Source organism: Lottia gigantea (genome assembly GCF_000327385.1).
Source record: "Lottia gigantea unplaced genomic scaffold LOTGIsca_24, whole genome shotgun sequence".
NCBI classification, from domain to species: Eukaryota; Metazoa; Mollusca; class Gastropoda; family Lottiidae; genus Lottia; species Lottia gigantea.
In genome coordinates this window covers 3,643,977-3,662,761 of record NW_008708707.1, presented here as the reverse complement: position 1 = coordinate 3,662,761, position 18,785 = coordinate 3,643,977, and the positions used below count along the sequence as shown (strand labels likewise).

Sequence of the window (18,785 nt, the reverse complement as noted above, 5' to 3'; positions counted from 1 at the left end):
TGTTGATTATTTGTTTTTTTATAGGCCCACATGAAAAATATAAAATGAAATATGTATCAACCACAGCTGTCGGATCATGCACAATGGCTCATTAACACTCTAGAAGACGAAGAATGAACCCTCTCAAAATCAGAAAATATATATGAGTTAATGCCCTTGTTCTTTAAAACAAGTTGAATTTGTATCTTAAGCACACATATCTACGAGGAAGTTGAAAACTCATAAATAGGCCCCTCGCTCATTATGAATGTAAGGGATAGAACTAGTTCTACTTGTGGTAGGCCTATGCCCTGCTCTCTTGGCATTAAATGGAAAATGCAGAGACCCTTCTCCAGCTAACAACAACTTGCTGTCAAAATAGCTGTTAGGGGACCGGCCTAAGCTAAAGTCTTTCAGTTAACCACCATGGCTGACTCAAAGAGCTCAATGACAATATGGTTAACTTCAGCACGGTGGTATCCAGCATAATGATAAGAGATATGGACGATTTCACAGGTCAAATCGACCAAAGGTAAAAAACCGAATTGCTTTAAATTTTGAAAAAGCAGAATTTCTCACACGTCCTTTTTCCAAATAAAACATTATAGAGGCAGATCTTTCGGACTAGAAATTAATCACAGATCAAAAATAATCGATTAGGTGTAGGCTAGGTAAAATGTATCTATTCGGTAAGTCAATGCTACTGAAATCTTAATATGTACGGTATCCAAAATGTCAGCCCCCAGTACGAACGATGTGCTTTTCAGTGAAGCAGTTAGTGGTTTGTTTAGAGGATGGACAGCGTTACAGGTAATTGTTGAAAGAACGGAGCTTATAAGATTTGGGGAATGTTATTTTCCATGTATGTTTACTCAATCTCATGAGATGTTATACTCAGTGCTGATGATAGATGTATTTTCATTTAGTTCAGGGGGCTGGGGCTATTTACCACGTACTCTTTACTCTTAGGAGACCCCTAATAGTGCGTAGGCAACTATCAACCGTTCTTGAAGCCTTTATTTTTTTTAAAGGTAATTAAGATATAACTGACTGCACGGTGTAGAATTTCATTTGAATTGTTATTGGATAGTTATGCCAATAGGAGAGGGGTTATATAGGTAAAAGCCTGTTCTCCAATCTTTTTCATATTAATGCGAATAAAATATTGTTTTATTTAAAAAAAAACTTAGTTTGTTTAAGCAATATAGCACATGACAGGCAGTGATTGAAATTTTATAAACTTGATTAATACAAAAAAAAATGTGATTGTAGAACTAGCTGCAAGGGATTTGAATCTAAACTTTTAAGTTACAGCTAATTTCATTTCACACATTTTGGCATATTTCATTTAACAAACTAAGTATACATTTCTAAATGTTTAGAGATGTTTGTACAGAATTTCATTTGAATCCGTTATATGGTTATGTTGCTGTGCGGTGTGTGGTTTGTTCTTAACTACTGCAATGAACTTAGAGAGACATGAATTTTTCTGCTTGAGCACATTTATAGTTTTGGTGCCCAACTTGAAATTGTAATTAAAAGACAAAGAAATATAATTTGTTATAAATCCTTGGTAAAAATAGTCAATGAAAGTATATGGTTTCTAACTGTAATAATTATGCTTGGGTATTTCAGTTAGCAGTCAGTCATGGTTTTGGTGGTGCATATTGTCAAGAAAAAGCAGAATGGTTGGTTTATGCAACAGAAACCTGGTTTAATGAAAACTGTAAGTTATTTTGATATATTTTATTGCTTTAGTTTTTTGAAACACGTTTAATTTTAGCTATATAACGAAAATTATTGACAGATTTGAATGAAACTTGGTGAAGATATTTTAATGCATCAAGAAATAACCCATGATTTGGAAAAAAATTATTGTCAGCTATGTCCATTTTTGCTAGAGAAGATCAAATTTTTGACAGATTAGTAGCTGAAACATTGTTTATTTTCACCCAAGACTGAACTTTATTCATTAAATTACTTTCTATTTTTTGCTTGTTAACATTACAGAAAGCGACATCTTTGATAAACCTTAGCAAATTAATATGAAGGAAGGCATTAAATGTCCAAATTTAAACAAAGCTGTCAGTGGGTGTATGTTAACTTGCCTGGCAAGTTATATTTTACTTGGTTGGCATTTACATCAATTGAATAACATTTTAAGACGCAGTATATTTCATTCATACACAAATGCAATTTTTCAACAATAGTGGTGAGACAGAAGATTGTATTTTAGGCCTGAACATTTGGGAGAATCAAAGTAACTAGTCCCCGAAGTCTAAAATTGAGAAAATCAGAGTTGTGTATGTATGGATTTCAATAGAACAAAAAAAATAGTCATCTGTCTCTGATTAGACTCATGTTCATACGGTAGATGCTTTCAATCTTTTTTAGCAAATATAGATCCATTGGAGTGTGAAGAATTTTTAGAAGATGTGTTAAATCACGAATTTGATTTAATAGTTGATGATGGTTCACTTACAGAGGTAGGTTTTAATCAAGGCAAAGTCCTTCTAAGACTGTCTACACTTGTTTGAATATTCAAATACTCATACACGCAATTGTCATTGGTATACTTCAATTTAACAAGAAGTGTGTAAAGATAGTAGTTGATGCTGTTGTAGAAACTGATTGGTATTTCTGCCCATGTTGCCTGGAGTCTTATGATCTCCACCTACAATTTTTCTAGTCATTGATTCTAGGACGTAATCTTATACCTATATTTTTTTGACATTAAGTTTTGATTATAAGTTGATTCATGTACACTTTTGTGGTACACCAAGGATTCTCAACTGGCGACGCGACAGAATTAAGAGAATAAAGAGTTTTTTCACCAGATTGGTATCCTTGTATGGAGATTTTTGTGAATACTATCGAGAAAGAGATTATAAAGATTTCATCTGTTTTTAATGATACACATTTAATGTGGCTTGTGAACGCCATAGAGGTGACAGTTTATGTCAGAATTTTATTGGTTGAAATAAACAAGTTAGATTTTTGATAAGATTTGATACAGATTGGCAACCACTCTTGATATAACAAAAATTTATCCACTTTTTTTTATTTTACATATTAATGAAATGAAATGAATGGAGTTTTACGTCCAACTTACATGTTGAAAATATAGTATTATAAAGTATGGTATATTTTATGTATTACAGATTGCAAGAAAGATCTGTGATTTTTATAAGTTATGTAAAGAAAAAAGGTTTGATGACATTAAGCAAGAAATACAAAAATTTCCTGTTGCTCAAGTTCAAAACTGTCAAAAAGTTGAAAGTGATGATGATTGTGAGGTATTGAAATTATTTTTATTTAAACATATAGAGAGTGAGGAACATATATTGGCTTGTATTGAATGTTACAAAACTTGGTCACAAGGGTTTTTTTCTTAAAGATGGGTTCCTTTATTTCATTTATGAAAATGAAAATGCCAATACTTAAAGGAACAAAACAAAGCCGTCACATCTTCTGTCTGTCCCAAAATCATACCTACACATTTGGAAATGTGAAAGAAGAATGTTTAAACCAAAATGGTAATGAAAAGGTGTAGAAACAAACAGTGAAGTGGAAACAGTTAAGGATGCTATATATACAGAGTCTGTTTTTATAGATACACTGTGTAAATACTATGATTACAACCTGCTATATTGCAGTTTAAAAAATACACATAAAAAGTAAAAAAATAGAGCCTTTTTAACGTCATTTCCTGCTTTTACAAATGGCACCAATCTATGTTAATCTTAAAATACATACAGTTATTGGTATGTAACCTGCTGTAGCTGAGTCAATGTTGAAATCAGGTAAATTGGAGTCTTGGATGGATTCAAAATGATTGAAAAAAAGACGTCTGTTAGATTGTCATTTCAAATAAAGAGAGAATATTTGCATACCAAAGCTCTATATTTCAGGAGGATGAAGAAATAGAAGATGATTCAACTCAACCTAGTACCAGTCAGCCATCAACATTACCTTCTAACCAAACAGCATCTCACTCACATTCAGGTTAGTAAGATATTTTATAAATATTTCATTGTTTAGTGTTTATTAAATGCACTCTTGGATCCTGTGTAACAAAAAACACTGCATTGTGATCTTATATTAAACTATTTTATGCCCACACATAGTTGGGGTATATATTTGTCACACTCTCTCTCTCTTCCTTTGGCCTGTCTCATCTTCTCTCTAATACAATAGACCTATGGTTTTGGTACATGTATCTATCTGTCAGTCATTCATTTCATATTCCTTCTCAATACTCCTGAATACAGAGAAGGGTATCAACTGAAAATGGACCAGTATTAACTTTGGGAAATAATTTGTTTATCCTATAATTGAAATATAAATATCAAAATGGGCTTATAATACCTTATTTATTTCTATACATGACATCTTACGTTATTTTCAATAACTGGTTTTATTACTATTTTATAGATTTGAATCAAAATTTGAATAATAATGAAAATGCCATGGAAACAGAAGAAGATGATGGTTGGACTGTTGTACGAAAAGGTGCTAAAAATAGATAGTAGTGTTTTTCATGCTGATATTCTGTGTGATGTGATGTACTGATGTGTATTAGATATCAACTCTCCAACTGTTTATTAATATCAATTAGTACTGACTGAAACTTCATTACATATTCGGTGTGTTGGTCTGTACTCAGTCAAGGGAGATGAATATCAGTTGTGATTGTGATTAGATAAAATGTCAGTGATTTCAGCGTTTGAACGGATTCAGAAGTCTGAAAATTGACATGTGATTTTTAATACAGACTTTAGTGGATTCTTGTTTTTATACATCTAGACCTACGAAAAGATTCTTGATTTTATTTTGAGATTAATTGTGGTGTGAAAAATGTCTGTGAAAAATGCAGACTTGGATCCTAGTCTATTAGATATGTTTTCAAGCCAGTACTGTGGATAAAAAACACCAATTTCTCATGAAGTTTTTTATAGAAAGTGATTTCAACAGGCCTTCAAATGTTACGAAATGAAAACTCACTGGAGCTTAAGAAATCAGAGTACAATCAATAACAACCTAGAACATGGACTTTGATTTCTCAAATTAGACTTATTCACCAGCATTAGCTGAACGACATATATCTGGGTAAATATCACAGGAATTACAGGAACCACAGGCGTCAGGGAGAAAATTTGGAATGTCCTAAATAGTAGTTACAAATGTCTGTTACACATTAAAAGGCTAGAAAACCTCTATACAATCGTCTCTTTTAACAATTCCATAGAGTTATAATATTAATGAACTTAGACATAAACAATGACCCAATAAATAAACAATGACAGATAACCATAACAGATTTCAATAAAACTCCTGAATTGATGATAAATGATACCTTACATTATGAGTTTAAGTTTATTCCATATTGGTAGCTAATTGTAAAATAAATGTTAATGAAGTTGGTGTTGTTGGATCTGCTACATAAAGTTCACAGCCATTCACTAATCCCAAATCTGAAAAGAGAAAAGAAAGATAACATTAATAAACCAAGTACTTACGATTCAAACAATAGGTAAATCATTAGTAGCAGCTGTAACATCAATCAACCATTTGGCATTTTCGCTGAGAAAAACACGAGAGTAAGATGATCTTAACTAGCTCTTGGTCCATTATAATTGATTGCACAACAAACTATGATACCTGATAATGTCTTCTTGAGATTTCCTCTTGTTTGTTCTTCTATAGATTTCACTGACTGTAAATACAGAGTTTTATTTTTACCATTAATTACTGTGGTTATACTTGGTGACTTCATTTGACTAGAAAATATAAATAAATACTGTCATAGAGTGAGATATGAACACTATTATAGAGTATTGATCTGAGACTATGTTATGATGGTGAACCTGTCCCTTAAATTATTGATGGACACACATATTTTCAAAATAATATTAGTTTTGAAACTCAGTGTGTTGAAAAAAAGTAGCATTGATGAGGTCTTAAAGGGGCATTCCTCTTTTTTGTAAAACATTTTCAATACCAAAAACGTCATAAATTATACCTGAAAATATTTCTAAAGTATGTTATGTATATCTATGTATCTACTCGATCAAACTGAATTTGTTTTGTAAGGGTTAATTAAAAACAGAGAGTACTAATTGTTAATTAAGCAGTTTGACCTAGTTTCGGTGATTGACTTTATAATGGCTCGTTATATTTATAACATATTATGTTGTCTTGCAAGCTTCCAATGTGTGATTTTGGTTGAAAGAAAATAAGATGGTCATGCTTAAGACTTACTAAGTTACATTTTCTGTTAAATAGTTGATGATATCTTGTAATTTATCTGTCTCTGTAAAATTTATATTCTGAGGTTTTTGACTACAAGCTGGGCAATCAACCTGTATAATAGATTTAATTAATTACAGTCAATTAGCATTATCTCATTTATATTCATATTATTAATATTTCAAGATATATATAAGAGATAAGAACTGACTTGGTGAATATAATCTATATCTTTGTCATTATTATAAATATATCAAACTACTAGCTAGTTTAAAACAAGAGTCACTTACCCTCTTCTCAGCTTCAAATGTATAGGTATAAACACCATCTATATCAGTAAAATTCATATAATTATTTAATGGCTGACAACAACTGAAAATATAATAATAAAATTAAATTTTTATCTTTATTTTTTCTTTTAAAATACACCAGCGTAGGAATATAAAGGGTGAAAAATTAAATATTTTCCAAAAATTGTTACCTAAAAATTAATTAATTTTCTTACACAGTCATCACCCTGATTAGATTAATATCTGGATGGGCCTCACATCTCCAACACAAACATAAAAAAAACAACCATAAATTTGCTTAATTTCAACTATCTTTAAAAAAAAGAACAACATTTAAAAGGCAAATCTTATACACACACTCTGTATCTATTGATAATAGTATTCAAGACCGATCTCAACTCTTCATTATGTTTATCTATTTATAGTGAGTGTTTAAATAACTTGTCCATACTAAAATATAGTACACATTTTCTACGCACATCAATCTCCAACTATTACCAATCGTAAAATTATTAATGAGAATACACCCACAAAAGTACAAAATTTGAACTAGATTCCTGCTAATACCATTGTTTTGTTAGAAATTTTTGTGAAATATTGCTGAGACCTCCAGAAAATTTGCATGTTATAAAAATAATGATTGGATATTATACATGGTGTACAAATCTTAACTTATAAAACTGTAATAGTCGCAATGAGGTGACTACAGACCTGTCCAGAGTTCTAGTTATATCTTAATGCAATCTTGTAATTTGCAAAACATTTTGTACAGTGTATTAATATGGTATTATCTAAATGAAAGAATGAATTGTTACCTTGTAGCTAACTTAAATACTTCAGTAGCACAGGCAGCTGAAATGAAGTATATTTACAAATGAGTAATGGCAGTAGAGCAGAAGTATATGACAGTAAAAACAACATCTTCTTCTTCCATCAGTTCGAGTTGAGTGTTCAAGCATATTTCTATCAGGTTTCATCTGATTCCATCATGATCTGACCCACAAACTAAACTTTTTGTGTGTATTGTAGGAGGTGGGGTATAGATGTCAAAGGCTGTGGCTATTTTCACTGCGACAGTACAAAAATTGGCATTGAAAAACATACATCCATCCCTACCTAACCCTAACAAAGTCACTTAATATCATTCTTGACAATCAAAATGACTTCACACTTTAAAAAAATTTAAAAATATAATTATTATTGATAGTAAATATACCTGCAATTACAGCATTAGTAGAGGCTACGGCTGGAATAATTCTTTTTACAACTCCTAAAATAATAATCAAAATAAACAGGAGCTGTCAGTCTACATTGAAACAGTCCATTCCATTCTGGAAAACATTTGTAAAGTGTGAGCCATTAAAGATTATAGATTGTACATATATATATGTAAAAACTGCAACTTATATCCATTTTCAGTTTTATGCGAATAATGAAGCTTTCACTTTGTTTTTTCGCTTCAGAATTTCTCCACAATTTGGGGTTTTGACACAACCATTTTGGTCTGTAGATTTTCTTAATTCAAACTCGTAAATTTTCCAACCTACTTAAAAAGACAGACTGCCCCTTTAAACCTTCATATAAAGAGATTTGTGTATTGGATTTTTGAAGATCAACTCTTGAAGTTGAATAACCAAACCATTTGAAATAAATAGAAATACAATACCTTGTGTTAATCTGTAAGTTATACCACTTATATTGTATTCTTTAGCTCTTTCTAATGATTTCTTTAAAATCCAGTTAATATGACTGGGATCATCTCCATCTATTATTACACCCTCTGATAAAATAATTAAATTAAATTATCTGCAAAGTGTGAGATAAACCCACATAGTAGCAGTCAAAAATAAAATGACAGAAAGAAAGAACTATATTTTACAAGGATAACAACTTAAATTCACAATTAAGATACTTCTATCAGCTGATCCTTGGCGAAACCTATTGGCATCGATCTTTCCTGGATTATCTGTGCCCATTTACAGCTTAAATTATAAGTGAAGGTGACTTAATCTAATCAAGGTCATTGGACTTTCACACGCCGATTGATATCAGAACTCACAGCCACCATTTGTTCAACGTAACCAAGTAAATGACGTCATGCAAACAATAAATGCTCTAACTGATTGTGATATAGAACCTCACAACACTTCAACACCAGAAAGTAACCTGTAGAATGAGCAGTTGTTATAAAACAATCCAGCAGATAGTTTGTTACAGAATAAATTTACCCTCATTACAACAATCATGAAATTCACTATAATCAACATTAGTCAAGGTTAGGGGAAACAGCACTCAGCAACATCATGCCAAAATTATATTTGTTGATTGTTTAACCATGTGTTAGCATCCACATGATTTGGAGTATCACATTAATTTGAACCATTAAAATGTGTAAAATGTCAATAGAAATTCTATTTTACTGGACATTATGATGTGAGTGTATAACAAAAATTATGCTTACCACCGAAAGGTTCTTCTTTAGGCCATAATAATATTCTGATATATTCAATACAATGTTCAGGTAATCGTGGTGTATGAGCAATAGTACATAGTGGAAAATTAACCTGAAACACATATATACCTGATGACCTCTCCAATCAATGGGTCAATTAAAATTTTCTAATTCTAATTACAATTTCAGTGGACTTTCATTGATAAGCTTGTCATATGTTTCTGGGAATACACTGTTTAATTGAGTTCCAGTGGTGGAGAGGGAAGAAATTAGATTGGTTAAATCTAGTTCATCAGGTTAGGTCAAAAGGTTATGGGGATGAATGTTCAAGAGGACCATTGTTAGACCCTAACTGTAGTGGCTACCTTTAAAGTATAACCTAATAAAAAAAAGTTTGGTCTGATTCTAATTAGACTGTTCGTAGGTTAAGGCTAATTAGAACAGGTAAGTTCCTATCTATAAAAATATTTACCTGTGGAGGATACAGGTCTAATGTACAATCTATACATGGTGTTAAACCAGGTAGTATGACTCTAGCATTTCCTTTAAAACCTTCTGTTCCACCATCTACCATAGGAATTAAACTTGATTGATCTAATTCTCCATCTTCATACTTTACTAAACTTACCTGAAATAAAAATAAGATAAAGATGTTGAATCCAATATAATAAAGAATGTATCATGGATCCCCATTTTGTGTTTTTGACAATGTGACTGCATGCAGTGTGTAATTAGGTAAAGATTTTCGAGACAGCCTCAGTAGCTTCTTTCAGCAGTTGAGGTCAAAAATAAAGTTTGCTCACCAACATTCCATTTATCCATCTTCTTGCAACAATTGAATCTAATCCACACACTATGATATGATATTCTGAAAAGAAAGTAAAACTTTATGCAAGAATTTGATCTCTGGTGGCCAAAAGCTGTCAGATAACTTTAGGCACAAATGAACCAATGCTGAGCTATCTTCCCAGAGGCAATTTTCTCTATTGTTTGGCAACTTTCTACATTCTTAAGTAGGGCTGAGATCCATGTCCATGTGGGGTATATAAAAACATAAATTACAATTACAATTTAATAAAACTAACAACTTACTTCTATAGAAATCTGTATCATAGTCTTGTATCTTTGCAAAATAGCTAATCATAGTAAAGGTTAAATAATGTTTATAAATGACAGTCTATGGTTTATAGCTTTACTATCAGCATCTCATTCTACAAAACTCCCCAAAATCCCCCAAAATATCAACCTAGTTCACAATAGGAGATATTAAGAAACACCACTCTCCAAAGTGGTCTGAGTTTTCTTGTATTCCTTACCACATCGAATGATTCTTTTTTCAGTTCCCCAAATTTTTCAACAAGATATGATTTAATTTTGTTATCTATTGTTTAACGACTTTACCATTCCTAGAGAGGTATTGGGAATATACATAAAGCAATTTTTCAATTCACAAAATATTATTTATGTTCTGTACAAAATTTCCAATGTCCGACTCAAAGGAATTTTGTGCTGGGAAAAATGTTGTATGTTTAGGGCATACCCTGTTTACGACTTACTTCACTGGGGGCATACCCTTGAAAGTCAAGAGCCAAAGGAATTAATATTTTGTTTACCACTTAAAAATTGCAACAAAGCTGGTACAGCCTGCATAATAATAATCAAAACAAAATCTTCTGGATGAGAACAAAAAGCAACAGTAGGCATAGAAGATGGTGGATTATCATACCTAGGCCAGAGTTGCTTAGAATTTTGTCTTTGATATAAAAGGATACGCTTTCACATTGGCTCCAGGAATTCTTTGATTTATAAAATTAGCAGCTGTTTCAGCTTTTGTTTTCCCCACATCTTTAGGTCTGAAAAGTAAAAACATTTTCATGCTGTAGCAATCTCACCATTATATTCATAAGAACTTTTCTAGCATCTCTGATTGTATTCTATATAAGAAAGTAAACTAGTGTTTATATTATTGGTTATATGAAGTTGAGCACTATTTTAGTAGTTAGAATATTTGTTATAGTATTTTCATAGACATGTAACTTTACATCCACATGGCATCATTTGATCCAACTTATCTTCAGAAAAATTCTGCGTCTAAACGTGGAAAATATGTTCACATCGTTGCAGAAAGTATGTGCGTAGAATTACCTGAATAGAAATTGTCTGTTTAAGTTAGAAACATCAATTGTGTCCATATCAATAACATCAATATTTCTTATTCCCAGTAAAACCTAAAAACAGTAAAGACAGGATGTATTTTCAATGATGGCGCCAGTGGGGGTACAGGAGGGGGCATTTGTTCCCCTAGAAAAGTGGTTTGAACCCCAAATTGTACCCCCACTTTATTTTCAACAAATCTAAATGTCTATCTTTTTTCTCCAAAATATGTGTCAGGATTTTCTAGAGAGGACCATCTAATGACATCACCACAGAGTAGCTAAAATTTGCAATAGATCATGTGACAAACAGAATAAATGAGGAAGTATTGTGTTTACCCACTGTTGATGCTATTTAGGTCAACGATTAGAAATCTCTATAATTTTGTCTATATTTTGCGCAATTTGAATTTGAAATGGGGAGGAATCGTCAGACAGAGGAGGAAATTGGAGGCTTGGTGATCAACGACTGAAATGGATGTCATTCACCATAGACTTACAGAAAATCATAAACTAACGTTTGGCAAAAGGGTTACATTGAACTATCTTGATATGTAGAGTATGATTTTATATCTATTCATTATTAATCGTTAAATACATTTTCTGAGTGAAATACGTTTCAAAATGACTGATTTATTTTGGGAAGGAATAAATTTGGAAGAAGACTTCCAGGAGGAATGATGTCACTGATGTTAAGAAACACGGCTATAGACAATCTACCAGGTATGATTATAATAACATCACTGAGTACCAAATATCAAACAGAAAACTACCGTGTAACAGGATATAGACTAGATACTTACTAAATCTTTTAACAGTTCACAGCCTAATCCACCAGCACCAATAATCAGTATATGACAGGTATCTTGCAGAAAAGTCAATGTCTACAAAAAAAAAAAAAGAATGTGGATCACACCAAAATACTGGTTTGTGAAAAATAGGTTTCATGAAAATTGGTTGAAAATCGTAAAATCACACAATATATAAATTATCAGGATTAACTCTGTTTCAACATTTGAAACCGTTAAAAATCAACCCACATCTGATTTTTTATCAAATACCAACAGAAGCTGAATGTATTTCACTGTGCAGGATCAGTAGGGTTAACTCAGTCAATTTGAAATTAACATATCTACATACCAAGTTTTATGAAAATTAATTGAAAACCAGAGCATTGTGTTCAGTGACCTATCGTTTGATGGAAAATCATACTAATACAACAAGTAAAAGATGCTACCAACCTCTTCACTGGCCTCGAAATCTGGATGAGCAAATGGTCCAGATCTTTCTGTCAATTTCTGCACATGACCCCATCTTCTAGGCCAATTCACAGCCATATTTGTTATGATCTAGCAGAAACAAAAAAGAAAGTACATTCACAATTATTTTTCATTCATCTGATCACATCCCTTATATCTCCAAGGATACACCAGTCTTCCATACTGGTACTGGTGTCTTCCCACATCGCCCCTTCTCACGTCGCCTTTTGCGATTACGCCCCTATTCTATTTTGACCCTTACCTATTTCATCCACTTTGCCCCATCCTGTTTCGCCCCAGAATTTAAATAAGAATTAGATATTGGCTACTATACATTAGTTGTTTGTCTGCTAGGCAACCAATTGTTTCTGATGTGATAGGGTTTTTTTTATGCAAAACAAGTATTTGTTTGGAAACAAAATTTAGGTAAATTGCCTCACGATGGTCTTGAACTATTTAGCAATACGTGGTAAATAGTCACTGCCTCTGAGAAAAGCTTTTTCAAGTATTTTGTAAATATCCTTATTATTAGATTCGCATTTATCTGCTCTAATGGGGTTGGTTCCATTTTTATTGTTCTTGCATCATTAATTGAAAAGAAATATCACCTGAACACACTAAAAATTCTCTCAGCAACATAGGATTCTGATGATAATGTCAAAAGAATCCTTATTTTTTTTACATTGAAGTAACACCGGGCTAAAGTTAGCGTACAATAAGCTAGCTAAGACGAATCGGCAAGTTAGCGAACAAATTAATGTAATATACCGAAATTTGTGCATTAGACGTTGTAGAAATTGCTGAAAGCCAATTAAGGGACAGTATTGGAAATTTCGTTATCAAAAACTTCGTTTACATGATTATGTACCTAATTTTAATCCAATATTTGCGTTTTTTGATTCTTTTAAAATTACAACCATTCCAAAAAATTAATGTACCCATCTACCACCTGACCGGCTATTCCTGTCACGATTATATTGACAAAATGGCTGATGTGGTGCTGGCACCGTTGCGGGGCCTCGAAGATTTTCTCATCGGCTCGGCTAGATTTCAGATTCCTAACATTAAAGACCAAGAAAAATGGTCTAACAGAGTTCTGAACAATCTCTTGTACTACCAAACAAACTATTTCTTGACAGCTCTCATATTATTCCTGATTATTGGGTTTGTACAGATTTATTACACGATTATGGACTACACGTCACATTATTACACTTGACACTGTCACACAGGCATTTCTGTCAAACTGCACTCATGTCATATGTTAGCAATATTGAACAAGGGCTTGACATGCCATGCCACTACATGACTAGGGCTGGGCATCGATTACAAGAAATAATTCAATTGAGAAACCCTGTTAATATAATCAAAAACATGCCCAAATTCTTAATTTCATGGGTTATGTTTGCGTCATAGAAGTATATTCTTGCTTTGATCAGTTATTATAGTTTATTGTGGGTATGTAATGTGTCGAAGGGAAACTATGTGGAAGAGATTACTACATGTTAACGGGTACAGTGGAGAAAATGTAACTTTGACATATAAATTATAATCGATTTTGAAATTTAATTATTTTGATCATTTTATGACGGATTTGTGTCAAGTGCAAGTAAGTCGCTGAGTCATGTAAAAAACTAAATTTTGTGCCTTAAATGTTGTAAAAATAAAGAAATTGCCCCAAATTATCTCCATCCTAGTCAGATATGTAGACGGTTCCTACTCTACTGTCTACAGGGGCTCTAACAATTACCAATATATTGATATGATCTATAAATTAGGCCCACTATTGCTAACACTATTGGGTGTTATAGAAGGTACTTTTCTATAGAAGCACTGGCCTAGGTCACAATAGGAGATTTTTATCTATAGGCTTTATATCCATTATTATAAATAGCAATGCAAAGAAGGCTTGAAATTACTCTTTCAGACTCATTCATCCAGTAAAGATGGTGTTTGGTTTCGCTGCAATATCAGTAGCCTTTGGTGGATTTGTTTATTCTACTAATAACCAGTGGAAGGCCAGAAAATTTAAACGAGATCATCCTCTTGTTAGTGTTGTTTTGATATTAGTTGGTGGTTATTTATTAGTATATATGTTTGGTGCTGTGATAGTTTTTATATTTGGAATAGCTTTTCCACTTCTTTGTAAGTAAACATATTATTGATATCTTTAAATAAAACCTGTTGAGTTAGGTGCTTCCAAACCAGATCCAATACAAGGTACAGCACAACACAATAGACACAATAAAACATGGGAATAAGTTGTGCTGTGTAGTGATGGGCTGTATCCAGTATATATAGTTTATAGATTAGGGTGATTGAAGAGTAACCAGTTACTATTCAATATAAGGCACTGGCACAGGGTTAAAGTTATGTTTACAATAATTGTGATGCTAATATGCAATGAACTAAATCAAAGATGATCATAACGGTTATCCTATAAATCTTCTTAAACCTAATAAAGAAATTCATAATAGTATAGTTTATGAAATTTTTATGGTTTCTATGTCTTGTCGTGTCAGATCTTGTGTATAAATGCCTTCAAAATTTAACCAAGAAATACCTTTAAGGTATACAATAAACAATATACCCAGTCCCGTCTCCAGGAATGAATTGGTGCTGGGCCTCAGATTTTGTATTCAAAACATTTGATAGATTGTACCGGACAATGTCATGTCTACTTTCAAGCCTTGACAAAGATACCAGTGGACATATGATACCATGCCTGGCAAGATTTCTTTTGATAATCGATAGTTTCCAGCGAATTTGGATTTTCCGAATTAATTTTGGAAAGATAAGTTTTAAGATTAACTATGCTTCAACTCTTGTGGATCCTATGAAAACATCTACTGGCATCATATTTGAAAAATCCATTTCAAGATTTATTTGCTTATCTCTCGGTGCTTTCTGTTATTTATGTGAATTTTTATTTTTCCTTTCAGTAATTTTAATTCATGCTTCATTAAGAATGAGGAGCATAAAGAACAAGATAACTAATAAAATGGAGTATGTAGGATTAAAAAGAACACCAATGGGAATTATTTTAGAAGGTCTGGGTCAAGAGCAAGAAGCTGGATCGTAGATACCAACTACAATCCAAACAACAACAAAACTTATTTCACAAACTGAAATCCATCTTTATCAACCGAATTCAACACATCTCTAGTTATTTCATATCTGTATGAATAGAAATGGTGTTAATGTGTTGTGCTATAGAGTATCCACATTATTTGGATCAACTAAAAATGGATCAGTAAAAAACTTTGTGAAATGGTTTGTGTTTCTTCTATTTTATTGAACATTTCCTTCAACTCCTTGACTAACTGCATCTTCATTTTTGAACGATCATCATTTTGTGAAGCCATATTGGATTCTTGTCATGCAAAGCAAGGTTAAACGTACCAAGGGAAGTGACATCACTGATCTTCAACTAACATTTCATGTCCCTGAGAAAGGGAGCCTTTGTGACTTGAAATATCGTGGGTTTTTAAAACTAATATAGAATTTCCATTTAAGATTATGATATATTTTGATGAAACTGTGGTTTATTTGTGTGTATTTAAAAGATTTTGGGCAAGATTGAACTGTGGGAGAGTTGAAGAACCTGGTTTGATTTAACATGGAGCTGACCTTATCTGAGTCATTGATCAGAGTCAGACTTGGATGAATCTTTAAAAACATGAAAGTAGTGCTTTGTAAACTTTCCAAAATTATTCATTTTTGATAAAACCTAGTCAACATGCAATATATTTATTGAATAAGACTTCAAATCTTTATAATTTAATGTATTTTGATTTTTGCTCTCAAGTTTTGGCAAGCTGTTTTTGATAAATTGCTATTCATTGTTTGTTTGTTCAGTACAAGGTAAGAATGATACACTTAAGTGATAATCTGAGAATTTTTTTCTGAGTGTTTAACGCCTGCCAGTATGATATCATGCTCATCTATGAATAGTGCATATTGAAAAATGTTTAGTGTTTGGTGCTAGGTTATGTTGGAACATATTCACATAGTGGTCATCAGAAAATAGTTCTGGCTGAACTGAATTTATTACTCTTGTGAATTTTTAAAATTTAATGTACATATTTGTATAAAGGTATTGATACAGCAAATCTATCTTGGTGAATTCTACTCTGTGAAATCTTGGATGTCTTGGTAAAAGTTTTGCACTTCAGGCAGAAACAAAAACTTTGTAGCAAGTTTCAAACTCCACAAATTAACTCTTTTGTAAAAGAGATAAAAAAGTTGGGGTCAAAATTTGAAATTTTTCCTGATTAATTTTTCGTCCTCAGCTTGGCCTATTAAAACCATTAGTTGGGTAGCCAAAGTCTGGTTTCTACGTAAATGCCCTATGTCAATAGGTTCTAAAGTTACAGACCCTCAAAGTTAAAGTATTTTTGGAAATGATGGGGTTATAAAGAAAGGATGTCTGAGGTCATTAGTCCACCAAAGATAAAAAAAAAAAGAGATATCTTGAGCTAAATTTTGATTATCTTCACAAATTTAATACATAAACTTTAATTTGTCATCACCCCTGTCTTCCAACATTTCATTGTGAATATGATACCTACTGTAGTGTTTTTACACAGGATGGTTGGCTGATGTACTTCTCACAGTAAGAAAGACTTCAGTTTAAAATATATTTTGTTTGTATTGTAATGGTGAACTATTAAATAATTTATCTGGTTTTTGTTAAAAGTTTTTATTAATGACATGACCCTTCAGGACTTGTGTAGCACGACGCTTATCAATTATTGATTATTACTTATAACTAGCTGCAATAATTAACCCAAACTAGAAAATAGCAATCTATTTTTGTTTGAAAAAAGTAATTACCGTATTACCATTTCTACTGTCAGATTTTATACTTTTGGAACTGTTCCTTTGGGACATATATAAAAAATTAACCACAGATTTAGGGTTGGTCCATGGGGACTGGGCTGCACTTGATCTCGCCTCCAATAATCTCACTTCCATTTGTGCATATTTTTTGTCCAGCATATCACGGCCTTCACTTGTAATATGATCAGATCTTATCAAGCAACCTTGGTTATAAAAAAGCAGAATGATAAACAACATCGCCTACCGTTTACTCATTAACTTTTAGTATCAACTTATTCAAGGAATCGTGTGTAGAAGCATGTCAAATGTGGTTAAAATCCTAATCAAATTGTCTGCTGTCGATTGCGTTGACTCCCGGATTTTAAGGTAAAGGGAAATAACTCAAAAACCGTTCATCCGAAATATGACTTATCGAACTCATCGGATCTCACCAATACAGCCTACATATTAAATGTTTACGGACAAAAAAGTTTTCGAATAAATTTATTGTATTATTAAGTCGAAGTATATATTAATAAGCTTATAGATATGCGACATTATTTGCCGATTTGTAAGAAGAACGACGAAGTCAACCAAAACACGTACGTTTGACCTTGGTTTGTTGATGTGATGTTTGAACAGAAACGCCGATGAAGATGTCATGTATCTATATTTGAAAACAAACTATTTGAATAACTTAGGACTACCATTCACGGTCAATAACTGTTGAAAACATTTCATTTTAACCTTTCAGTGATCGCCATAACTTTTAATTTTTGTACATGATGTAATTTGGTGATTTGTTAATTGAGTGAACACAGCTATATTTAAGATGGATAAATCTGGTAAATATTTTCCAATCACAGGTAAGAGATGTACAATGACATATTTAATTATAGAAAAATAGCAACGTTGTAGGTCTTTTGATACTCAACATCAACCCTCCCTGGTGCTATTGGTGCTGAAGAGTAGGACGTAAAACTCCATTCATTCATTTCATTTCATTTCCTTAGTGCTATCCTCGTTGAAATTTTGTCACCGTGTATATGAAATCTGTTATTTATGGAAGAGATTCGTTGCCAAAACTTTAAGGGTGCCTCCCCTTGCCATTCACGATCTGATCAAATTGAGCAAATTCCGACTGGACATGATTAAGGAAAAAATTTGTCAGATCAATATGACAAGACAGTGCAGTAACTTGCAAATAAAGTATGAAACGAAACACCCATAAATGCATTAAGATCAGATTGCTAAAAAATTACTTAAACATATCTGTTTGGGTCTGGGTTTCTATCACATCCTTTGTGGACCGCTTTTAATCCAGCTAGACCATGGACTGTCTGTACATATCGGTTCACTCCATAAATTTTTAAGGGGATTAAAAAATTCCAAGCTTAGTGTGTTGATTTTGAAGTTTTATCGATATTTGTGTACCAAAAAGACGACACATTAAAAAGATGGCAATATTTGGGTGGAACTCAAGGGTTTTTGATTTAAATGGCAAAATCGGTCGAAGGCTCTACTAGCATGCTAGTGTTAGGGTGTATTGAGACGAGTCTCAATGAAAGCACTGGCCAAGGTC

General features: G+C 32.4%; 3 protein-coding genes across 3 annotated transcripts; 2 read left to right on the top strand and 1 right to left on the bottom strand.

Moving 5' to 3' along the window:
- Positions 1 to 708: 708 nt before the first annotated feature.
- LOTGIDRAFT_231994 (hypothetical protein) lies at positions 709 to 5,196 on the top strand (the record flags this gene model as incomplete). The annotated part of the gene is made up of 6 exons (XM_009055426.1): positions 709 to 789; positions 1,615 to 1,705; positions 2,374 to 2,465; positions 3,141 to 3,275; positions 3,891 to 3,984; positions 4,414 to 5,196. The coding sequence occupies 6 exons, from the start codon at positions 712 to 714 to the stop codon at positions 4,506 to 4,508; spliced, it is 585 nt and encodes a 194-aa protein (XP_009053674.1). The 3' UTR covers positions 4,509 to 5,196.
- A 159-nt stretch (positions 5,197 to 5,355) lies between these two features.
- On the bottom strand, positions 5,356 to 12,460 carry LOTGIDRAFT_116743 (hypothetical protein; the record flags this gene model as incomplete). The annotated part of the gene is made up of 15 exons (XM_009055425.1): positions 5,356 to 5,453; positions 5,641 to 5,759; positions 6,241 to 6,341; positions 6,519 to 6,600; positions 7,334 to 7,370; positions 7,735 to 7,788; positions 8,185 to 8,298; positions 8,980 to 9,082; positions 9,443 to 9,598; positions 9,774 to 9,838; positions 10,063 to 10,106; positions 10,743 to 10,823; positions 11,116 to 11,198; positions 11,927 to 12,007; positions 12,365 to 12,460. 15 exons carry the CDS (start codon positions 12,458 to 12,460, stop codon positions 5,356 to 5,358), a joined length of 1,314 nt encoding a protein of 437 aa, XP_009053673.1.
- Positions 12,461 to 13,306: 846 nt separating this feature from the next.
- LOTGIDRAFT_188561 (hypothetical protein) lies at positions 13,307 to 17,072 on the top strand. Its single transcript, XM_009055424.1, has 3 exons — positions 13,307 to 13,546; positions 14,310 to 14,527; positions 15,325 to 17,072. Exons 1-3 carry the CDS (start codon positions 13,368 to 13,370, stop codon positions 15,462 to 15,464), a joined length of 537 nt encoding a protein of 178 aa, XP_009053672.1. The 5' UTR covers positions 13,307 to 13,367; the 3' UTR covers positions 15,465 to 17,072.
- The last annotated feature ends 1,713 nt before the right edge of the window (positions 17,073 to 18,785 follow it).

Coding starts and splice junctions, on each gene's coding strand:
- LOTGIDRAFT_188561 (XM_009055424.1), top strand. CDS start 13,368: ATGGCTGATGTGGTGCTGGCACCGTTGCGGGGCCTCGAAGATTTTCTC. Junction 13,547..14,309: donor ATATTATTCCTGATTATTGG/GTTTGTACAGAT, acceptor TTACTCTTTCAG/ACTCATTCATCCAGTAAAGA. Junction 14,528..15,324: donor AATAGCTTTTCCACTTCTTT/GTAAGTAAACAT, acceptor TTTTCCTTTCAG/TAATTTTAATTCATGCTTCA.